General features: G+C 40.8%; 1 protein-coding gene across 4 annotated transcripts in view; it reads right to left on the bottom strand.

Moving 5' to 3' along the window:
• The window catches only part of Ano4 (anoctamin 4), a 398,260-nt gene that overhangs the window by 196,598 nt on the left and 175,631 nt on the right, over positions 1–26,031 (bottom strand). For all 4 annotated transcript variants that reach the window (XM_032911022.1, XM_032911030.1, XM_032911017.1 and 1 more), the window contains one exon: positions 713–907. In XM_032911022.1, coding sequence (XP_032766913.1) covers positions 713–907 — 195 coding nt within the window. The remainder of the gene's footprint in view (positions 1–712; positions 908–26,031) is intronic.

Consider the following 26,031-nt stretch of genomic DNA (forward strand, 5'->3'; position numbering starts at 1 on the left):
TCTAAGTGACTTCTGAATCATCTTCTAACTCAGTGTTTCTATAAAGTTACCCGGCCGGAACATCGTCTTGTTCACTGGTATTTCCAGAACAATGTCTCGCATACAGCAAGGACTCTAAACATAGCCGTTGAGTTAGCGCATGGATGAACACTTAAATGAGCCTCTTTCCAAACAAGCACATGAAACTTTTTAGTTGAAATCACAGGTTTTAATGTAGAATTGGCTTAACAAATTTAAGAGATTACAAATGCTTTACAAAATCTTGAAATTTAATCTAATGTTTCACTGGGAGTGATGCAAACCAGTCTAGATAATTCACATTCAGGAAGGACATTTTGTAATAAAATATTCCCTGGATTTTTTTTTTAATAGCGAATTATCAGGAAAATGGCTAACTCTGTTCTATTGTCCAAGAGGGTTTTTTTTGAACTTAGTAAGCGTTTATCATTATGGTTTTTGTTTAGATTTTTACCAGCATAGGTGGAATCTGTCCTTAACCTTCTCTGTCCTGTTCACCCCACACACCCTCAGCTGCCTCTGCTTACTGGTCCTGAGGACGTTTGCCACTGATTAGAGTAAAGAGAAGAGAAAAATAAGACTTCTTTTTAAAATGTAAGCTAACTGGAGACATAGCATGCTGTACTTGCAGGAAAATGTAGGTGCATAAGGTTGCTGATGAGACGGGTCCCTGTTGAACCTGCCCATTCATTACCTGCGTGGAAAACTTTGTTTTTTCCATTAGTGATTCCAGAAGAGCTGGCCTCCATTTTTATTGACCGTCTGCCTGGTGGGAGTGAGGAATGCCTGACCACAGGCAGGCGACGTCGTGACCCTGGGCGGCTTGCCACACTTCGCCGTTGATGGATTTGCAAGCGCTTTTCAGCCCCATGAATAGATAAACTTAAACCTGCAATGGAAAAATAGCACTATTAACCGAAGAGGTCAGTGTGAGAGTGGCTAAAACACGAGTGTATGTCCTGGCATGGACTCCAGAGAATACCAGCAACTATTCCAAAGGTTCGAAGTTCACGTTAGAACCATGATTTTTTCATATTACTTTCTGGGCAGTGCTTCATTCACAAGGGAGCATCCTCAGTTATCATGACAAGAATCCTACAAATGGGAATTATATAGTCATATATTAAAGTTAAGCAGATTCTTTCTAAACCCCTGGGATCGTATGTGTGTTTCTCATGGAGCTTCGGGTTTTAGAAACGGCTGCTGGGTACCTGGAGTGTCAGGAACCATTAAAGAACATTTTTCATGGAACTCACAGAGGGGTCAGAATTGGTGATTGAATTGCCTGGAAAATCAAGAATTCCAGTTCTAAAAACATGCTTTGGTCACCAGGGGAGGTGGCTAAAATATCATTATTCAGAAAACTGTAAAACGGAGTGAAAGCAAACATCTATCCCATCTTTCCTATGCCAGCACATTTCAAGGTAGCCAAACAGTTGATAAGAGAAGGTTCTTCATGAGAGAACATTCCAATAGTCTCACAGAACAGTTTTATGTTTCTATGGCATTAAGTGCCTCATCCTGGCAGTGCTGACCAGACAATCCATGGATTAAAATGGTCTCAACCATAAAGGGAGGACAACCTCCCATTTGTGCCCATCCACTGGTAGGTGGGGGAGGGGTGTCTCACGAGAGCTCACAAGCATCTGCTCTGGATGTCTATACATATACCTCCTTATAAATTACTTAGTATGAGTCTGTGCCCAAGATCTGGTTTCGAAACCCGTGATCCTGTGTGTGAGTCTGAGTATTGATCTTTAAAGTGTCATTCAAGTTAGGACTGCCATGCTAGCTGGCCCCTTGAGAGACAGCCTGGCAGATTTCCTGTGTCGGTGAATACCCCACCCAGATGCCTAAGTACATAGACACATGTGAACCTCTCAACCCGTATGTCCGACACTATGGCTATGACTGGCATACTGGTCTCAAGCTATCATTCTTCCTCTCCACTGCCTTCTTTCGTATCATTCTTGGTTCCACATTTTCACAAAGTGCATCCAAGTGTCTCTAGACCCAGAAGACTTCAGTAGAATCCAGACCAACTTATAGATGACAGAGGAAGTGACAGGAGAGAAATTTTCACTCAATATTAGATAGAGAGTGTGTGTAGGTTCAGGCTGAATATATCAGCCAAACTACACTCTACTTATTTTACTTTTTATGGTAGCTGTTGGGCTAAAAGGAGCAGGTTTGTGGCTCAACATGGTGCCCTTAGGTGTTACATAAGACCCCTCAAAGAAGCATAAAGTGACATAAATGAGAATAAAAATTACACCGTGGAAAGAAGTGGCATAGGTACTTGAAACTATTGAATCCAGTACTTTAAAAATATAATAACTTAGATCGTGGGGAGAATGTTAAAAATAAATGCTCTCTGAGTAGTTTCAATAGAGCATCATTCTGAGGAAGGGAAATGTGTCATAGTGGAATTTTGTAAGAGTTCCCAAAGTTGAAAAAACCCATACCAATCCTCCTCCAAATTAGAAGTCCTCAGAGGTACAGAACAAGGGGTTGGCACATGGAATCTCTCCTTGTACAAGGGCCAGTGGATGCAAGAGAGATCCAAGTAAACAGCTAGTTCAAGAAGAACAAGTGTGCTGCTAACATTTGTACATGCTGATGAGTGTAAAAGATCATGACATCATATCTTTAGAGATGAATGGTCACCTAATAAATTACATCATCTAATTGGTTCTTAATTACTTTATGGACTAACAACTAAATATCAGGCATGCTTCTAGACATTGATTATCATCCCTTTAATGTTTCACCACAAATGTAAAACACACACATACATACACACACACACACATATACACACAGACACACACACCTACATACACACATATGCAAATACACACACACAGAAAGGCACAAACACATGCATACATACACACATACACACATACCCACACACACACACACACACACACACACACACACACACACACACACACACACACACATCCACTCCCCATACCCCTAAACACACACATACACAGGAATCCATATTTTTAGATAGGAAACCTGAGGCTCTAGAAGTTATTTGTCTGAGGTCACACAGAGTGTGGTTCTGTTCTTTTCAATTGTGCCATGTAAAAGGACAAACGGAACACCAATAAAAAGATTGTTTTAAGTGTGCAGTGGTCCTGAGAACTTGAGGTTTACTTGGTAAAGACCATAAAAATCAAAAAACAAAAAACAAACAAAACAAAACAAAACATAAAATTCTGATTCCCCTTTGAGTTGAGTCTTGTAGAGTCCTCTGCTGATTTTGCTTCCCAGGACCCATGCCACCATCACACTAAAATGGCCTCCTGGTTGTTGACTACAATCAAACACCTTCATGGTGAGAACCAACTGGTCCTGTCCCTTTTCCTTGAAGCCTTTTAATTCCTCTCATGCCAGTTAGCATTCTAGTCTTTAGTATTTCAATGAGTCCTTTATCATACAACACTCTTAAGCTCTGGTTCATCTTCTTGACCACCAACAGCTCATTTCTCCAACACCTCCACTAACAAGAAACATTTTTTTCACTTGTTTGATTCTTTCCTTGGCTACGATCAAAATACTTTCCATATAACAGATGAAACATCCTATTCTCCTCTGTATGTTGCTTTCTACATGATGAAATCATTCCTTAGTCACAGATGACAAAAAGCATCAAGAGCTAATCAATGGAATGACTAACTTCTGACTAAGCACTCTCTGTTTCATTATACCATCATAATCCTTCCTACACGGCCTACAACTTGCCTCTCTACCTCAGCTTCAACAGAATCCTTCCTTTTTCTATCAGATGGGAAGATAAGGTCAAAGCTATGTAGCCTTTCTATTCTCTCTTCCTTCCTTTACAAACTGTTCTTACAAAAATACTTCTACCTCAGAGCTATCAGTTAGCTTGATAAAGGATAAGCCAAAACTTCTAAAAACATCTTAGAGTTGAATTGAAGGGAAGTACAACAGGAGTTAAAATATAGGTGCTTGAATCAGAATTTCTGGCCTCAAATCCTAGTCATACTTACCTAGGACAAGTGATTTGACATCTCTGTTTTGGTCCTTGTTATTGCTTGTTTAAATTTATTTTTCTCAGCCAAGGAGTAGGGTTGAACATACGGTTGCTACGAGATTGAGTCAATGCCTAGAAAATGCTTATGGTAGTGTCAGACACACCATAGATTCTTAGTTTTTGCTAGCCGACTCCATTTGTCTTACCAATGGCTTCTACCCAATCTTAGTTTTGTTTTCTCTGCTCCAGCATCTTGCCTCTGCTCATCTGTTTTTAAATTCTTGCTTTGACTTCTACGACATTTAAATTTTTTCTTTTGTTACCTCTTACTTTTAAATCCTCATTCTCTATTCTATTCCTAAAGTTAGAAGTACTCAGTTTTTAAAATACTGTGGCCAATCACCACAATACGAGGAGTCTAAAGTAATAGCTTCTTAATGTCTCACAGTTCTAGAAGCCTTAAGTCTGAGATCAAGGTGTTGACAGGGGCATCTTTGTTCTCGAAGCTTTGGAGGAGAATAGATTCTCTGTTTCCTTCAGCTTCTCATCCTGCTGGTACTACAGTGATCCTGGCCCCATGGCAATATGTCACCATCTCTTATCTCTGTGGCCACATAGCCTTTTATGGTTGTCTAGTTTACCTCCTAGAAGACAACTGTGATGATGCTTAGACGATTCTCATAATCAACCACCTTAAAACCTGTACCATAATTACATGTGCAAATTCTTTCCAAAGAATAGTTACAAATCCCGGAATGTTGATTCAAGCATGTGCTTACTAGCCTACCATACTGGTCATGTGCCATGGTCTGCCTTTGGGCTTCTCATCTCCCTGTATCCTTGGGAATGTTTGAGGTACCCAGTTGACCTGATGTACCCGATGTCTCTGTACCTCTGTGTGTATGGATACCATAGGCCCCCTGCTTTGTTCTGGCTGCTGAACTTCTAGCTTCCATTTCCTCTTTGATCTGTATATAAAAGGGCTACTGATATTTTTGAGTTAATCTTGTACCGAGCCATATTACTGAAAGTGTTTGTCAGCTGTATTAGTTCTCTGGTAGAATTTTTGGGGTCTCTTATGTATATTATCATAGCATCTGAACACAATGATACGTTTGACTTCTTCCTTTCCAATTTGTATCCCCTTGATCTCTTTCAGTTGTCTTATTGCCTCAGCTAGAACTTCAAGAACTATACTAAACAGACAGGAAGAGAGAGTGGACAGTCTTGTTACTGAATTGCTTTGAGTTTCTCTCCATTTAATTTGATGCTGACTGTTGGCTAACCATAATTGCCTTTATTATGGTTAGGAATGCCCCTTGTATCCCTAATCTCTCCAAGAGTTATCATAAAGGGATGTTTGTTAAAGTTTTTGTTTTTCTTTTTGTTGTTGTTGTTGACTTTTAACACTTTCATTTTTCTTTTAGTTTGTTTCTATTATGGATTACATTCTGCATCTCTGAGATGAAGGACTTGATCGTGGTGGATGATCTTTTCCATGTGTTCTTAGAACCAGTTGATGGGTATTTTATTGAGTATTGTTGCATCAATGTTTATAAGGGTAATGGGTCGCTAATTCTTGCTCTTTGTTGAATCTTTGTATAGTTTTGGGTGTCAGGCTGATTATAGCCTCACAAAATGAATTTGCAATTAATTCTTCTGTTTCTATTTTATGGGACAATTTGAGGAGTATTGGCATTAGTTCTCTTTTGCAAGTATGGTAGAATTCTGCTCTAAAACTGGCCCTGAGTTTTTCTTGGGTGGGAGACTTTTAATAACTGCTTCTATTTCCACAGGAGTTATACATTATTAAGTTGTCCCTCTGATCTTGATTTAACTTTGATAAATGATATCTATTCAATTACTGAGAACCCCCATGCAACTACAGATACACAGTAAGTATTTTTGTACATTTGTCTAAAGGGGTGAGGGCTCAGATTTCCTTTGAGCTCCCCATATCCTTTCACTACTTAAAAAAAAAAGAAGACTAAACCGTATGGTTTTTTTCCCCTCCATAAAGTCAAATTCTTAAGTGATGGCTCCTCCTGGCCCCTCTTCCTGGCTATGCTTCAGGTGGGAGGATGTCTGAGAGAATGATTTGCTTTCCTCTAAATGTTACTCTGGTGATTCAGAAAAGCTGTGTGCCATAGAAGCATCTGTAGTTCTGTCAATGTTTTACAACTTGCAGCAGTAGCAACCACGTGTCGCATCACCCTCCTTGTCCTTTCCTAGGTAAATTACTGTTTAAGACACAGAAGAATTCTGTTTTGAATGTCACTACCCGAGAGCAAACACAGGATTTGCTTAGTCCCAATTAAAAAGATAACAATCTGCAAAGTAGGGCTATTTATTTTTAGGTTTCTTCTTAACTACAAAGCAGAAAATAAGTCCAGCAGTTCCCAAACAATGATCAAAGGGACGTGAAAATATTTTTGTTTCCCCTTAGGCCGGGGTTAACTTTTATAAATTTCAGGGAGCTTTTGTAACACCCTTTCTTATATAGCTCAAAGAATACTTTACCAAAGATTTATACAGTAGGCTGAGACCCTCCTGTGATGTTTGCGAGGAAAAGGTCAACCACAGAGAAATATACTCAGAAAAGAGAACAGCTTGTGTGGGTTAGCTTAGGCCTGTTCCCATGAAAGGGGTCATAATTAGTGAAGTGACCTCCATGAAGTGACCTTAGGTGGACCTAGAGCAAACATGTTCCAAAAAGTTCCAATCAGAATTGGTGGTTAACTAAAATGGGTGTGTTCTAGGGAAGGTCTGTGACAGAAACACTAGGTTCCCCTAGAGACCAGAAAAGTGGGTGTTTCCTGGGTGGGAAGATTGGCTGCAACCATGTGATTCTCTAGCACAACAGGTTCTTGGCCATGCCTCCTCATGTTTTCTTCCTTTTCTCCCTGTGTTCCAGGATTTTTCTTTTGACAGATTAGCATCAGCGTGCTACACAAATCTGGCAGTACCAACATATCAAAACCAGGAGGAACTTCTTGCCAAGATGTCGTCATTTGTAATTTTGTGAACGGTTGTGTGTCTAATGATACATGAATGTGGCATTCAAGTACTTTGGAAAGACACCAAAATTCTAAGGGCTGGATATGCAATATAGTCGGATTTAACATTTGGCTGGATGCCAGCAGAAGGAAGCTATAGAATGAGGCTGGATTAGAGCCTTGCTGGATACTGAACCTGCATTCCCAGCATTTAAATAAAGCGCCGAAGATGGGTTACTGGTGTTTTCTCTTTCAAATCTACCTTTTAAATCTCTTTTATACCTTCCTCCTGATGATAAGGATAGATGGAAAGCGCCTTCATTCCCCCCCACCCCTGTCCTCTGAACTCAGTGCTTGGCTGTGTCTTATTTAATGCTTATCAGAATGTGTGATTCACAGTCGACACTAATGTTGTTATGGTTTGACCACAGAGTTCTACCAGAAGGATTTCATTTCAGGAAAATGTGTTGGCAGATTGGATTATTGTCCCTGACTTCACTCGGACATATTGTCACTTATCAGTACTCCCTGGTAAAGAGAAAAAGCATAGAGTCCTCCTTGGTGTGGGACTTGGCCATTCTGACTTGCTTTGTCCACGAAGGTAGTTGAAGATGTAGTAAAAAGCTGAGATATAAAATATGCTTCTGTGGTTTGGCCTTGGCCCCAATGCTTCTGTTATCACTATATAAAACACATTCATTAGGCAGTCTTTGGTCCTAGGATGAAACACGGAATACACCAGGCTTGACCGCAGATTCTAGCAAAGCTCAACTAAGCAATGACTAGTCTGTGTGGTCCCTTGCAAAACTAAAAACCAAAATTTTCTGGGTGCCAACCACTGAGGTATGGGGTGGGTGACACACAGACTGGCTAAATATGGCTCCCAAAAGAGCCCACAAAGAGAGAAACAGAACACTGTGGCTTTAGTTTACTCATGAATGGTAACTTAAAAAAAGCATACCTCTTCTTACCTAAAGTGTACCCCAGAAGCCTATCTTATATGCTTTAAATCAACATACTCCCAATTCTGAAAATAAAAATAAAATCTCATTGCCCCACCCCCTTTTCTGCCAGTCATCCTTTACTATCCGAAAAACATACATCCCTTCCTTTTGCCCAGTTATCACATGGTACATATAAAGTCATATTAAAGCATATTTATCTACCATATGATTATCTACCTCTCCCTCCTCTGAATTCAGTGCTCGTCTGTGTCTTATTTAATGCTTATCAGAATGTGTGCTCCACAGCCAACACTAATGTGATGATTTGATCACAGAATGTTATGAACTGGCTTGTGTTCTGAATGCCCGGTTCTCCATTTCTGGTGCCGATTTAAAGACTATGGAGCCCAGGGCAGGTGAGGCATGGCTGACAAGAGCTAGTTTCTGGAAGATTCTATCCTTGGTTCTGGCCTGTACTCAGTTTCCTGTCTGTTACCTGATGAATGAGCTGGCACTTCACATTCCTGCTGCCGTGTGTACAGCTGCTCTATCTTACTTCCTCGCTGTGAAGAACTGACTTCCTCTGAGGTGGTCAGTCGGGATAGTCCTTCTCTCTCTAAAGTATCTTGATTACAGGTCACTCGTCTTAGAGGGATACAAGGCTACTAACTTAAAGGTAGACTCCTCTCAACAGGAGCGGGAGGAGGGCATTGCATGCGAAGAACATAGTAACTAACGCCTATAAGTCCTCTCAAGTTCCATACCCGTTTGGCTGTTTTTGAGGATGATTGGTTTGTATGATCCCTAGAAGGGTAATTGAGACACATGTTATAGGTTCCAAAATATACATATGATTATATATGTACATACATAATTATATATGTATATAAATATACATACACACACACAAAGAGTTTTTGAAACTCTTTTAAAATGATTCCATATATAGTCTAAAAATCCAAATCAGTTTATAGGAGAACCGCCATGTCTACTGTGTCGTTTTTTACATTAGTCAACATATGGACTCAATCCAAATGGCCATCAACAGAAGAAGGATTTGAAAATTAAATGTGTGTGTGTGTGTGTGTGTGTGTGTGTCTGAGAGAGAGAGAGAGAAAGAGAGAGAGAGAGAGAGAGAGAGAGAGAGAGAGAGAGAGAGAGAGAGAGAGAGAGATTTGGCCATTAAAAAGAAGAAAATCCTTGCTGACAAGATATGGATCAACAGGAACTGTCATTCATTGCTCGTAAGGAATACATGTTACAGTCACTTTGAAAGACACTGTATCAGGTTCTCACAAAACTAAACATAATCTTACCACAAGGTCCAGGAACCATACTTCTCTGTATTTAATCAAATAGTTGAAAAGGTGTACACACAAAAACCCAGAGATGAGTTTACATTGGCTTGACTCAGAGTTGTAAATCTTAGAGGGAACCAAGGTGGTCTTCAGTTGGAAAGTGGATATAAAAACCTACAGTACATCCAGACAATGCAATATTATTCAATGTTTAAAAAATATCAACTATCAACCCATGAAAAGAGATACAATGTTATATCGTTTTAGCCCTAATGATATCCTGGAAAGTGAAAATTATTTACATGGTAAACAGATGAGCAGTTGCCTGGGGCGGAAAGAGAGACAAATGGGCAGAACACAAGGAGATAATCGGACAGTAAGTCTCCTCTGTACAATACCATGGCGGACACAGATTATCATACAAATCCATAGGATGTGTAGTGCTGAGAGTGAGCCTTTCATAGAGTATGGGCTTGAATTAATGAGGTTCCCAGGTAGGTTCATCAGTGTGACAAACCCCGACACAACATTCACTCAATCTTGCTGAGAACCCAAAACTTCCCTAAAAACCAGTTCATTTTTTTTTAAGCATTGCAAACTGTTGGTGAGGAGACACAAGGGACTCCCAGACACTGTTACTTCACAACTGGCAATTAGACAATTCAATAAAAATGCAAGAATTTCATGCCAAATAGGAATGTTTCTATCTACAAACATTAATTAATTTCAAGTTAACACTAAGTGTTATTTCTTGCTACTTGAAAACAGAGTTCTATCCCTTCTAAGATACATTATCTTATCTCAAAAATATTACCAGGCATACTAAGATTTATGATAAATATGTTCCATTAATAAGTGCTTATAGCATTGGGATAATAAAGCTATATTAATTATTCTAATCATGGTGATATTGGAAACTTGATACAGATCTGTTAATAAGTAAATAATTAAATACATTATGGTATATCTATATATTGGAATGCTGTAGAACAGGCTTGTTAATAAAATAATACGCACATAAGAAAGACAAATGAACAAATTCTTTCATTTTTCTATCCATCTATTCAGTCAGGGGTAACTGACTGTTTTAGATAGTGATTGATAAGGACATAGACCTATACAATGTTAAAGTCAAAGCATCTTTTGTATCTCTCGGGTATTTGTTTGCCCACGTCTTTTTCTCATTTGTAAAGCAAGAGATTGGTGATGGTTCCTGAGCCTGTTCTTGGCTGGTCTCTACCCTCCTCCATTCCATTGTCCACATTCTGCTCTGCCTGCCCCATCACTTCTTAGAACTCCTGATCATGGCTTCTTTTCTGTCACCCCTGCTTTCCCTGTGCACTAATATTCAGCTACCCCTTTAGGCACAAACAGATCCTTTAAGAATACACAGGGGAGTGACTCCACAACTCCTTCCCACTCTGCCACCTCCAGGACTCCAAATTTGCTGACATTCCAGGCCTTGATAGAAAGTGTCATGCTACCCAACATACATCCTCCTGTGTGCTTTAAATCATCTTTAGGCCATTTATAATACCTCGTATGGTATAGTTATTATACTTTAGGCAGCAATGACAAGTGCGTATCTGTATATACTCTGTCAAAAGTATCATTCTCTTTTCTTTTAATTCATAAGGTATTAAATTTTATTATATATTATTTATTTATATGTTATTTCAACATTATTATTAATTAATTTTTTATTTATTTACACGCCAAATGTTGTCCTCTTCCCCTTTAACCTTTAAGAGGGTGCTCCTCTATAATTCCCCCTTCCTGAGGCATAAAGTCTCTACAGGATCAGGTGCATCCTCTCCCACTGAGGCCAGACATATGTGCTGGGGGCCTCAGACCAGCCTGTGTATTCTCTTTGGTTGGTGACACAGTATCTGGGAGTTCCCAGGGTACAGGCACTGTTGGTCTTCCTATGAGGTTGTGATTCTCTTCAGCTTATTCAACCATTTCCCTAATGCTCAGCTGTAAGTATCTGCATCTGTCTCAGCCAGATGCTGGTAGAGCCTCTCAGAGGACAACCATGCTAGGCTCCTCCTGAAAGCACAACAAAGCCTCAGTAATAGTGTCAGAAACTAGTGCCCAACCATGGGATGGATCCTATTTTCTTAAGAAATATTTTGACCCGTGTTGGATAAAACTATAGATGTAGACCCCATGGCTCTGAGGGGGACTGGTTATACTTTAGAGAAGCCCCCAGTGAGTGCTGCTTCATCTCCTCTTACTTTCTTTAACTCAGCAACCCCTTTGCAACATAAGAAATCTTTATTAAAATGTTATGTTTGTTAAGAATTTTGTCACCTGATTGAACCTTGACTATGAGGGTGTTAGACATCTACACCTTTTGGTTTTGTCTCAGAAGGTTCGACATGCTAACCCCAAGCAGTCACTGAAAACTCCCCTTAGGATGTTCTCAAATGCGTGGGATCTTAAGATTCTATCCTGTTCATTTGTTAATGTTTCATTCACTGCTCCCAGGGCTCTGGGCTTCTCACTTTGTCTTGCTCTATAGGAGCCAATTCATCCCATCTTTACATTCACACTTGGGGCTGCATCAAGAAGAGATAGAGATTTCTTGCAACCTCATGGACTTTACAGAAATTTTCCTATGTTCTGTGGATGGTGGATAATGCACCTCTCTCCAAAATATGATGGATTGGAACCATATATGCAGACATTATAACTGTAACGACCACTCTAGTTATAGTGGGGTTATTCATAATTATACCACTGAATAGGTAAACATGTTATAGTACACTTATATGTTTAATGCTATGTAGCAAACATACTGGTAAAAAGTAAACACTTAAGAGAGGAAATGTATTAATTCTTTCAATCTTCTATTATTTGTTGCATCCTCGTTGACTGCCTTTCTCACATGGACGTTAATTTGTAACTACTGAAGATTGCTAAAGTTCAAATGGAAGTTTGTTATGGACAATATTTATGAATGTGGACTAGAAAGTTCTACGTGTATAATACTTTGAGGATAGTGTGTGTGTGTGTGTGTGTGTGTGTGTGTGTGTGTGTGTACTCTTCAATTGTTCAGTTACTGATGGAGTAAACACATGCTAAGAGCTTTCTTTGTGGCAAGCATTAAGGTCCAGGCTTTAAGAAACAGAATCTATGCACTGAGACAGCTCACTGTCTGACAGAGGCTATGCCCTGCCCCCTGCACATGCACCCAACCACTGAAGTGGCGAAGAGCATAGGCATTGAATGTGACACAAAGGGAGACATCAGTACTTCCGGGGCTGATAAAAAGGGAACCGTAAGGTCACTTGGATTTTCCTTAAGAAGCAAGTGGAGCATCTCTGTTTTCCTAAAATAGATGTAACCATTGAGCATGTTTCATAAGAGTATAAGCAAATATTATCAAACCTCAAGCAGTCAAAAAAAATAACTAAACAGGAACGAGGCAGTTGCTTCACATGGTGAAATCTATGCTTTTTAATAAGAGGTGTACTGAGCTCCTCAACTCCAGTGGCAGCGACTTATTAAAGGACTTCACCACATGAGCATAAAGACATTACTCCTTAAGATCCTTGAACTCAACTCTACAGCTTGTCTTAGCAGTCAATAAAAGCTTTCTAGAAATGAAAGACAAAACAGTTTCCTCCTGGGAACATCAGATGATAAGCATTAACCTCCTAAAGGGATCAGTGCTTTAGAAGATGTTAGTCATTTGAGAAAATGGATAACATTTAGTAAAAAGGACTTTATTGTACAGAGGAATCTATTTATACCGATAATTGCTGAGCCTATGGTCTGCCAGGCCCCAGGACAAGCATTGTAAAGACAGAATCTGTGTGGAAAGGAAGAGGGTTGTCAGGAGTAACTCCAATCACAGGGCACTGTCCTGTGTGTAAGGTAAAGCATAGGGAGACTGAACAGTCTCCAGTAGAGAGAAGAGCTGGCATATTTTTGTAATGGCCAAGAATAAATATTTGGTGGTTCATGTGCTCTCTTTTATTCCTATTTCTTCACTCTGCTGCTGTAGCCCTCAAGCAGCCTTGGGTAATACATAGCTGAATCTGTATATTAGGTTCTAATATGTAACTGGTAAAACCAAAGGGTAACCTAGATTTAGTCTCGGGACTGTGGTTTTCTGACCTCTGAACTCAAAGAGTTGGAAGGAAAACCATAAGGGAAGATTTCTAACAAGGTTGCTGCTGCAAGCAGGCTGCTGGGTCAATTGTCACAGACACAGAAAGCCAGGATGAGTATTCCCCAGAGTGAGGAACAGACTTCATTAATAAAAGAAGTATCCAGTTCATACACATTGGAGGTGTGTTACTAGGAACATCAGCTGTTTAGATCTAAACAAATGGTTTTCTGTGTTGAGTTTTTACATTTACAACAAGTTCACAAACGGACCTGAAAGCTACACTGGACGTCATGTTCATGAATTGGAAATGATGATAGTTAAGGGTGTATGAACAAGGAGAAAGGGAGTGTTGTATCCTAAGACTCTAAGTGACCTTGAGACTTCTCTGTAGGCTCCAGCCCTTCTCTTAATTATTTTAAAACAGTATGAAAAGCAATGGATTTCACTATGGTATTTTCATAATGTTCTGTTATTATTCCTATTTGTTCTTCTCTCTACTTTCTTGATTCCTAGCATTGTCTTGCTATCCATGTTTTTCTCCCCAAATAGTCCCCTCTTCTGTTTTCATATCCTCCACATTTTCAAGGCTCCATAAATTCCTTCCTAATAGCACCGTCCTGGTAATCTAAGCTTTTAACACGCAGGATTTTAGGAGACGTGATCCAAACTATAGGGGTGATCATAAAACCAAGAAGAGGTATGAAATAGTTTAATAAACACATTCAGCTTCAGATATTCTAGTCTATGGCTCCCATGAAACATTAAAAAATTTACCTACACTGATTACCTAGAAATAGACACACCACATGATCTAGCTACACTACTCTTGGGTATACATCCAATCCTACTATAGTCATACCTGCTCACCCATTTTCTTTATTGTTCTGTTTATGATTGCCAAGACATGGAAATGTTCTAGATGTCTATCAATGGATGATAATGAAATGATGAATGGATAATGAAAATGTGCTGCATATAACAACAGAATATTATCTAGCTATTAAGAAAATGAAAATTATGAAATTCACAGATGAATGAATAGGTGGCAAACAATTATGCTGAGCGAGGTAACCCTGACCCAGAAAGACAAATGTCACCTGTTTTCTCACTTATAGATGCTACTTTGGGATCTTTAGATATGCTGTTTTATTTGAAATGCCTATAGAGGGCAGGAATAAGTGATGGGCAATGGTAGGCAGGATAGAACATAAGGGTATAAAAAAGTAAAGGGGAATAATGGGACCAGCAGAGGGATGAAGATGGGAATGCAGTAGAGGAAAGACTACATGGAGAAAACTAATGCTGAAGACCCTTTGAATAATCTTATGGACACCTACTGCTGTAGAAGCCCCCAGTGTAGGGAAATGTCAGGGTGGGGAGGTGGGAAGGGATGGGGGGTTGGGTGGGGGAAAGGGTATAACATTTGAAATGTAAATAAAAAATCCAACAACAACAAAAAAAGAAAATAGCTTCTTGACATCACATACTTGAGTGGTAGAACATGGAGAAATCAAATGGATACTAACCTGGAAACTTCTTCCCTACTGGCTAGCTTTCATAGTGCTGGAAGTTACTATGCAATCTTTTGGAGGATAAAAGTAATCACCAGTCTTACCTACAGGTAAACCTTACAAACTGTAATAATGATCATCCAGGCAGAACATGCCCATGGGTGCAACTGTGCCATGAGTGTCATGGCAGTAACCAACCACTTCCTCATTGTCATCAAGGCCAATTCCACAAGATGAAACACATACTCCACAACATTGTTGGGCCATAGACTGGACATAGGCCCTAGGGGAGAATCTACTACTAGTATTCTGATAAGTGGCCATAGTATTAAACCAACTCTTAATGACATTATTATATCTTTACATTAGTGCACCTCTCAACCTTTACCAAAGAAGCTTTTTTTTGCCATAGATAGTGATCAGGGTGAGGAGAATAAGAGAGTACAGAGTATTTGGGCACAAATGGGATATCTATAGCACAGCCTCCACTCCCAAAACTCAGAGGGGAGGAATGTGTGTAAATAGTGTAAGAGCAAGAGGTGTTAGATAACTACAATTGAAGTGTTTTCCAGACACAGCAGGACAGTTGCACATATAGACCTATGGTGGCTTTGACAGCATGAACGAAGCCTAAGCAATCAATCCAGACAAAATTTCAGTATTGGGGCTGGGGGAAGGGGTGAGCAGCCGAGGAGCTATTGACAATTCATAGCTACTTAGAGGAGCAGAATCAGATTTCTTCAGTGTCAATCATGCTTCAGTAGGATGACCACAGACTCAATATATGGACATCGAAAATTAGATTTGATGAATTAAGAAGAAGAAGAGGAGAAGGAGGAGGAGGAAGAGGAAGAGGAAGAGGAAGACAAAGTAACAAAGTTGGGTCATCAGCAAAGAGGGTGGTATGCCTGGGAGTAATTGTGAGAAAGAGGTTGAATATGGGCAAAGGAAAAACATTGTATGAAGTCGTAAAGAACTAATATAAACAAGGAAAGTAAAATAAAGTAATTAAAATGTGTTTACCCAGTATGGCCATAAATAGAGGCACGAAGCTTAGAAATGTGTCTGGCTTGAGTTCCTTGCCTAGAGATTAATGCTGAAGCTTTGAGAGAAGCCAGACTTTCTTGAGAAGAGAAACAAGATCACAGATAACATCTGGAGGCCAATGGCAGGAGAACAAGCCCAGTAATAGCAGTAATAGTCTGTGTTATCCAGGCCAGACATTGGGCTAAGAGCATTAAATATGTTCACTCATTTAATCAAGGCATTAATCCACATGCACATCCTCTATCCTCATTTACAGAGGAGGAAACTGAGTTACGAGGATTGTGAGTGTCTTCTGGGCTAAGTTGCACTGTCCCATTTGACCCTAAGTAGTTTGGCCCACAATACTGCTCTTGGCAGAGGAAAGGGGCAAAACGAGAATGCATGTGAAGGCAGAATCAAAAACACTGAGAACTGAGAAGAGAAAGGTTTGAGGCAGACATAGCCAGAAATGTGTATCAGAATACAAAGGACAAGAAGAAAGGGCAGGCATGACAGAAGGTGTGGTCAACCCAATACATTGTAGTCACAGCACATCACACACAGAACAGCTGCTCTTCTAGAACGCTATAGTCCTTATCCCTGAGAATAATGGACGTCACCTTGCATAGCAGGTGAGATTAAAGTGTTTGAGATGAGGAGATCACCCTGGGGTATAGAGGAGAGGGCAGTGTAATGTCACACATCCTTAATAGTAAAAGCACCTTTTTGGATGGGGTCATCTAGGGGAGAATGAGCCCGGAAGGAAAGAACAGAACAGCTCAACAAGCTGTCAAAGGTGACAACAGATTCTTCCCTCTGGCAGGAATAGAACTCTGCTAGGTCTTTGTAATGCAACAAGATCTGTGCCTCACTTGCAGCCACAGAACAGTAAGACGTCTTACAGTGGACACTGTAAACTGCTCAGTGTGTGACTGTCCTTGGTGTAGCAATGAGAAGACAAATGCAAGTCTGCATTTCTTCTTAATGGCTTCCCTAGGCAGCATGACCTCCTGTCCAGCCCAGGCTGAGGTGGTCAGCCTCCTGAGGGGGTCCTCAAAGGAGAGAGATGATGAAGTCAGCTCCATCTGAATGTCCTTAATCTATTTTAATTTCCTTAACTAACCAAAACATAAATGTTAATTCTCAGGCTTCTAGGAATTTATCAAAACCAACTCTAGAGTACGAGCCAGTAATTATTTACTGATTATAGCTCCGTGCTCATCCATAACATTGCAATTCAATTTTTAGCTGCCTAATGCAACTCTGTGGACACTCGGTTTGACATATGCTTGAAAAAACAGGGACAAAGGGACATTAAATCACATGAAATTTAAAACGTAGCATTTAAATCAACTTTTTAATTAATAATGTTGCAGATTTATGTGATTTGAGTTATAAAATTGATCCTGACTCACCTCAACACTCACATAATTAAATTTCTGATATAATTAATAATGAATAAAATCCTTCTGGCAATTAACTAGTGTGTTTTAAAGCTCATTTCAAACGTCCTATTCTTTAAAAAAAATTATATTCAATTTTCTTTAAACATTTATCTAAACTAATTTATCAATTACCCTCTATTTACTTAGCAAGGAATTTGAGCTAACTCGAAGCGAAGCATAGATCCACGTTTTCATCCTGTATTAGCTTTTTAAAACTGTTTTTATATTATCATCACACAGTGTGAAAAACATGTCCCTAAGGTCAAATTTTGATGTGTCAGTGAGTCGCAATGGGGGCTACTATCATAGCCATGTGAGCACCGGAAGTTTGATGAACTCATCTGTAAGTACCTCATCAGCAAATGTGCTGTGCCATGGCCAAGACTCCCAAAAACTGGGAGGAAAACGAAAATAGGCATGGTGCTATTGCATTTATTTCAACATATTCTGACAAGCAGTACCAAAAGCCAAATTCAATGGCATCATCCGCCACAGTGGGCTTTATAAATGCTTAGGTCTCAAAGACAAACATTAGGTAGGAGTCTTTTTTTTTTTTTCCTGTTTTGGTACAGGTGTTGGTATTCTGTCTAAGCTCCACCCCCACAACTACCTGGAAACAGCCAGGCATGCTCCGCCCCACAGTTGCCTAGCAACTGCCAGCTGTGCCTACATAAGGGGGTGCTTGCCCCCTCCTCTCTCTCTTACCCCCTCTTACTCTTTGTTCTTCTCTGATCTTGCCCTCTTACCCCTTCCCACGTGCCCATGGCCCGCCGCCTTTCCTCTCCTCTACATTTCCTCTCTCATTAAACCTCTTCACGTGGAACCATGTTGTCTGGGTGTGTTCAGTCCAGGCATGGCCGAGATGTAAGCCACAAGAGGTATAGACAAGAAAGAATATAAGCGGAGTTCCCGTGCACCACAGGCTCCCTAATGAGCTGGGATGTAGCATCGCAACAACTGGACTGAGAAGTTCACGTGGGTGGAGGCCTCAGAGCTGAGGACATGACTTGGGGTCAGACTGCCTGAATTCAGATCCTCTTCTGCTCTGTGCCTTCAACCAGTGTCCAAGAGCTTCAAGCTCCTTATCTATGAACATGGAGATGCTAACAGTACCTGCCCTCAAAATAGAGCAATTCCACTTAGGTAGGGAGAGGCACACAAACAGGAAGTACTCAGAAGTATACAGCAACACTGTCTTGGAAGAGATTTGCATGTAAAGAGATTTAAATTGTAGACTCTGGCCCTAACCCAGGTGTTGTGGACCTTTGGACAGGCGACTTGACCTAATGTGAGAATAAACACACTCACTGTCAATATGACTGGATTGATAGATACCTACTATCTATGAGGGCCATTCTAAAGAAGACTAAGAAAAGACCTTTCCTGAATATGGGTTATTGCCTGACTGCCTTGGACCAGTCAGCTCCTACATAATGACACCGAGACTTACTATTATTTATCATGCTAAGGGCTTAGCTAGCCACCACCTAGCTAGCTCATTTGACTTAAATTAACCTGTTTATGTCTGCCACGTGGCCTGATACCTCTCACTTGGCTCCGGCACCTGTTCCTTCCACCTCTGTGTCATCTGGCAAATCCCACGCACTCGATTCTTCCCAGAGTTCCAACTCTACCCAGAAGTCCCACCTTTCCTCTCTTTCCCCATCTATTGGCCACCAGCTCTTTTTTAAAACCAATCAGAAGGTGAGGGAGGTACATGTATACGAAGGACTAAGGCAGGTGATGATCCACAAAAATAATAATACCAAAGTCCGGACAGTACCCAACTCTGTGCCCGTACAGAAATTGACATTAGAATAACACAAAGACAATCTTTACACAGTATGCAAAAAATGAACACCCCGACAGTGAGTTGCTCTATTCTATCTGCTGGAGGCCTGGATAGAGGAGAGGCCTAGAAAGAGGATGCCCATGGATGAAGGCATTATCTCTCGGCCAGGCATGAGTATCCCTGATCTATCGCGTCCTCTCCACTCTGGAACATTTTTTAAAGTCTTACTCCATACTTAGGCTGGCCGGATCTAATATGAAGTTCTGCCTGACCTCAGGTCCAAAGCAAGGAAGCCAGGTGACCATGAATTAAAGTCTCTAAAATCATGAGTCAAAATAAATCTTTTGTATTTTAGGCACTGTCTCTCAGTTTTCATCACAGCACTGGAAGGCCTAACAGAACCCATGGGGCTGTGTGGAGGGTCATGTGTTAGCAATTCACTAATGCCTGGCTCGGAGAATATATGCAATGAATATGAGCTGTTCCCTCTATGAATATTATCATATTCATGTTTTCTTTATCGTGCACAGGACAGGATGCTAATTGGCTTATATTGTTCATGAGGGCAAACAGAACAGAGACAATTGTTGGGGGCAGGGAGTGGGTCGGGTTTCAGAAGGTCTGTTAGTAAATACAATAATGATACACCTGGACTAGCTTCAGGGAACCAGATCACCTTTACTTGGGGCAATTCAAGGGTTATATAGTTTGGGGGAGGTAGGAATATCCCAGATGGGCAAAGGTCATTGGCTGAGGCTTAAGGTACTGAGATGCTGCATTAGCATGGGGAGGCATTCCAGGAATCTCAGGTGCTAGCTGAACAGAAGTTGAAGAAAGGAAGAAAGGAAGAAAGGAAGAAAGGAAGTTGAACTTGTAGTCTAATTAAGGCTACATGACATTCTGCAGGTAGAGGCATGGGACTTTGAGTTCTCCAGACAAGCTCAGAGAAGGAGAAAAACTACTGGTATAGGGAATCCACCATTATGTGCTGAGCTCAGAAGGCTATCCAATGATAGACTTAGATTTTATTTAGCGAGGCAATAGAGGTTATTATTACTGATACCCCTTTAAGATTAAGCAAACTGGCAGAAAAGAGGTAAAATAGTGAGTTTCATTCACTAACTTCTGGACCGATGAAACTGGAATCAGAGGCTTTGTAAAGACAAGAGGCAATCCTGGAGCCTGTATCGTAATGGAAGCAAATGTCTTCAAAGAAAACAGTCAGACTGAGGAACAGGAACGTATTAAATGGCAGTGGCCACAATGCTTTTCTGCTTGGTGGAAGTGTGTTTGACTCTAGAACTCCATGGATAATGAACTGCTGAGGCCAGGAGAATGTACACAGCTCACCTGTTTAACAGTCTCATTTTCCATGATGAGATCAGGAAGGCACAGAACGGTTCAATAGGGGTCCTAAAACTATATAATGTCAACGGATGAATGAATACTAGGCTAAAATCAGACCCAGCCTCCGTCTTTCCTGCCACCAATTGATATGGCAAAGTGGTAGAACGCTAATTTAAAAATCCTTTAACATCATAGAGTAGATTGAGAAATACAGTCAACCAGTGCTTGGAGTATTTACTGAAAGCGAGCTCTTATCAAACACCCACTGCCTAAGGGTAGACCAGACAGATGTATGCATAGATGTGTGCCCTACCTAAGAGCACACTGGACAGGCGTATGTGTGGGTGTGTGCATCACTGAAGAGTGCGCCTGACAGATGTATGCATAGGGGCATGGGTGAAGAAGGAGATTTCAGAGCTTTTGGCCATATAGACTGCCTTTGTGCATGAGACAGGCTAAACACTCTCAAAGCTCTCATCCCAGATGGAAACTATCAAACGCATTACTGTCTTTTACTGAAGGTTTGCACACAGGTGATGGCAGTAAGTCTCATGGGCAGCAACTTTAAACGTGTTCACCTCACAGAGCAAAGTCTCAGGAAGGAACAGACAAGTCTTTGAACAACTCAGAAGGGTTGAACCTAGGATGCTCTTAATTGACTTGAAATGAAAATTAAGTTCTAATCTATGGAACTTCATTGTTTTATAATTACCTTCAGAATTGCAATGTTGTGATATATTTTGGGTACTAAAATAAATCCTAGTGATTAAGAGCAGACTCTGGGTTAACTAGCTCTGGGACCCTGCGGAGGGCACCAAGAATGTTTGAGTTCCTTTATCCGCCAAATAGGGGTAAAGACGGTCCGTATCTTAGTAATTATTATGGAGATGGAATGAGTCACACATTTTAAATAGCGTCTTCCTCTAGAGAACACTCATGAACCACTGCTCCTTCCACGACTGAGATAGGATTTAATATCATTTTTGTCTTCCAAAAGCATTCACCCCATTTTGTTGTTGCTGTAATTGGTGTTTTGTGCTTTTCAGTAGGTCAAGACCTCTAATGCCATCTCCAACTTCCCAGTTTGTTCATTCTATGTTACCCACTCCTTGAAGTCCCTTGAAACCACGACACAGTATGTATTAGCCATTTCCCAGTTCCATAAACACATGGAGGTCAAACATTGCCCTTGGGGAACTCCGTCCTTGTAGGACCCTCAACCATTCTGGAGCTCCTTCCAAAACTCTTGCAGGCTCTCCTCCCTCCCTGATTCAATGTACAGAAACAGCGTACAGACTTCTGTTTTAACCACACAGAACTGTGTTCTTTCATCGATAACATCCCAAATGTTGGACCTCAGAGGGCATTCAGTGACTATCCGCAGATGGATGAAGAAAAAGAGGGATGGAAAGAGTTGGCAGTTGCTGAGTAATGCCAGCCCCTTGCTTGGTGTGGGCTTAGGAGTTAGACCAAATAAATAAATAAATAAACAAACAAACAAATAAAATACCTCTGCTTGCATTTGGTAGCATGTCTCTATGTGTTTCTCCTGAGAATAAATCAGCATCTAACTATTAAACCACTAAGTTTTTCTGGTGTGCCTAGCACTGCCGTGAGAGCGAACAGCAACACAAATCAACAGCTCCTACCCCAGGGATTCCTATGTCACAGAGAGAACACAATTAGACTCATACTCTAGTAGGCACGTCTACCCTTCTGACACTGTGATACAATGTGTGTCTACAAAATTATTCACACTCAAGAAGATTTGTACAACCGGGTTATAAGGATAAACTACAAAATAATCTTCTAGTGTTTGGAGTAGGGCTGTGACTTTATGTTCACGACACAGCAGCCCACGGCTTCGAGAGTTAGCCTCTCTGTTAGAGCAGCTGGAACTACCCTAGGAGCCTCTGGGTTCTCTCTCACTCCTTCCCCCTGGACAGGATAATTATGGAAAGGAGAGGCATGAAGAGGAAACAGTTAAATTGACCACATAACAATGCATCCAGTATTTATGGGGCTCTGTTCCAGTGGCTGCTTCACGGGCAGGAATGTTAGCTGCACTAGACATTTTTACAAAGCGAGATTTATGGTGTTCGACTCCATTTACTAATCCAAAGTCAGCCTTCCCCCTACTTGATCCCGCTGGGAGTTCATTTGTCTGTTTAACAAACTTGCCTGAGGTTGACACCCTGATAGAGGGGTGCAAGACGGAAGTACCTCTTTAGAAGTAGAAAACCCTACTTTCTTTGTGCCCCAAGATTCCTCCTGAGGGATAAGTCCCTTAAGACACATCAACTCAAGTCATATAAAGACCTCGCCGAGGTCTGAGGATTCAGAAATAAATATTGACTGGCAAATTGAAGTCTGTGCCACTGAGACTGTAAAACCTAAGATTTATCAAATGTTGACTCTCTTCATTTAAAGAATTCACATTCTCTAATGAAAGCAAATAAACCAGAAAAAAAATCAGATGCTCCCCTCATTAAAAAATAAAACACAATAAAACAAAGCAACCAGCAGCCAAAGAACAGTACTCTCTAGGGAGACGGGGCCAGCGCTACACAAAGACAAGCACACTAACTTATGTTCACGCCGATCGCTTTAGGACACGTCAGGCAGAACCAGCTCGGCAAGCGCTTAGGTTACTGAGAGGTCTGATTTAGCTGGGGGTGGTAGTGGTGGGGTGAACAAGCAACTTTCTGGTATTACCACCAGATATTCACCCAGATATCTATTTAGAAACCAGCCCAAACTTCCTACTCTGTGTTAGAGTTCTCACTGAGAGGTGTTGGCTCTTGATGGCAAACCACATAGTAGAAGCAAAACTAATTTTTAAACGGACTCGTGCCTCACTGTGCGGAACACAACACCAGCAAGCGTGCATTATCTCATTGATTCACTGGGCTGTGTTTCCTCAGGAGACAAGACCGAGTCAGAGTCAGCACTATTTCCTTAGATGTTCAGTTAAAGTGCTGTAGGTGGGCTCGGGAGATGGGTCAGCAGTTAAGAGCATTTGCTGGTTTTCCAGGAGAACCGAGTTCAGATCCTGGAAGCCCACGTCAGGAAGTCTAAAACCACCAAGGGATCTGATGCCACTTATGCCTTTGTAGGCCCACACACATACAACTCGCACACATATGGCACACACACACACACACACACACACACACACACACACACACAAATAAATAAAAATAATAAATCTTTTAAAAGTGGTATAGAGTCTCTCAACTGTGTATCATATTGCTGGTGGGCAAGAGAGGTTGTACTCAAATTCAGTCAGGCTGCCCCCAAATCTATTAGGACTCTTGCTTTGTGACTGCTGAAGCCAGATTTATTATCTAGCTATAAAACATATACCATTTGAGAGTCAGTATAGAAAAATATAAGTTGATATCAAAATTATAATATTTCCCACTTACCTGCTCACAAGACATAGAAACTTTAAGAATCTATGTTGATTCATCCAAGACAGCAAGAACAGCCCTGAAACTAATAAAGTACTTGAAATGCTTGGAGTTTAAGGTCAGAAACTCATGTCAAGATTCTACCAAGTACTGTAACTTAGTTCTCTAAACCCAAGTCTCTCCACCACTAATAGAGTGAACCCCAGTCTCTCCCTCAGTAACACAGTAAACTCCAGGCTTTCCATCCATAATACAGTGAACCCCAATCTCTTCATCAGTAATACGGCGAACCCTTGTATCTCCATCAGTAACACAGTAAACCCCAGGCTCTCCATAAGTAACATAGTGAACCCCAGGGTCCCTGGAATTGAGGCAGCATTTCCATCCCTTTGGAACATGGAGAGGAGTAGAGAAATGTCTACTGTGATAAGCTCTGGGGATATTGAAGTTTGATAATTCAGTTACCCTAACACAGTCCAGGGCCTGACACCAGAGAAGGAGAGGGAGACTCTTAGTATGCTGGCTTAGGACTCGCAGTGTGCAGGACATCAGAAGACCCTCTTCTACTGACACATTGCTGTGCATGACTTCATCTAATGGTCAGACAAAGAGCATCCATGGGTTTTGCTGTTGTTTACATGCATATACTAGATTCCAATTAAGTATGCATTAAGTCCACACAGAGAAGGAAAAGTCCCTATTGATTTGGCAGAATTATTTATATTCCATAGAATCTCAAGAAAGCATATGGATGATGAGGTGACAGTTACTTGCAAAGACTTATAGTCGTTACATAACTAATTTTCAGATGGCTGGTGTGTCCCATTTTTCAACAAATTATAGCTCCTTGAATATAAATTAAAGTGCAAATGAGGTCATTCTTAGGGCTCGCTCTTATGAATGTACAAATTAAGAAAGCTCTTGCTTAAATATATTAGTTTACTGAAGCTAAAAGAATTGCTAGATTGGACTTACATTTATGTTTAATGATTTGCTCAGCTGAAGATGCCCATTAATCCTGCAGTTTGTTGTCATAATATCCTGGTACCATAAAACACTATGCAGACAGCAACCTGGACACATAAACCGTGTTCCAAACCGCATTAGTTTACAAAGAATTTTCAGAAAACAGAGTCGACTTAGAGGTCACAACTCATGATTGCAGAGGGCAGGTCTGCAACTTTCAAATACCATAACCAGTTTCCTCTTTCACGATCCTGTGATAGCATCCCACAAGGATGTCATGTGATCATCTTGCTTTTGTGCCTTCTCCTAACTGAAGGGAAACATAGAATCAATGGAAAGGCAGAAATATCTTTTGGTGGAGTCTCCAACCTACGTTAGAGCACAGCATTTAGTAGATTCTTAATAAATGTTCCATGACACCCATTCAGAGCCTGCCCCACCTGTGGCCCATACATATACAGCCACCAAACTAGATAAGATGGATGAAGCAAAGAAGTGCAGGCTGACAGGAACTGTAGATCGATCCTGAGAGACACAGCCAGAATACAGCAAATACATAGGCGAATGCCAGCAGCAAACCACTGAACTGAGAACGGGACCCCCGTTGAAGAAATCAGAGAAAGGACTGGAAGAGCTTGAAGGAGCTCGAGACCCCATATGAACAACAATGCCAAGCAACCAGAGCTTCCAGGGACTAAGCCACTACCTAAAGACTATACATGGACTGACCCTGGACTCCAACCTCATAGGTAACAATGAATATCCTAGTAAGAGCACCAGTGGAAGGGAAGCCCTTGGTCCTGCCAAGACTGAACCCCAGTGATTTTTTTTGGGGGAGGGCGGTAATGGGGGAGGCTGGGGAGGGAACACCTATAGAGAAGGGAGGGGGAGTAGTTAGGGGAAAAGCGGGAAGGGAATGACAATCAAATGTAAATAAGAAATACTCAAGTTAATAAAAGATAAAAGAAATGCTCCATGAACAAATGGAGTAAGTGAAAAAGTTAAAGCAATGGCTATTTCCCTACAAAGACTAGGCAAATAGTACCATTAGGCAAGAATAACTTATATTTGGGTTGTTAGTGGTGATTATTTATAGGTGTAGAGACATGTTGGCTAAGTCTGCAGCTAAACATTTATTCAGTTGAA

Source organism: Rattus rattus, chromosome 1 (genome assembly GCF_011064425.1).
Source record: "Rattus rattus isolate New Zealand chromosome 1, Rrattus_CSIRO_v1, whole genome shotgun sequence".
NCBI lineage: Eukaryota > Metazoa > Chordata > Mammalia > Rodentia > Muridae > Rattus > Rattus rattus.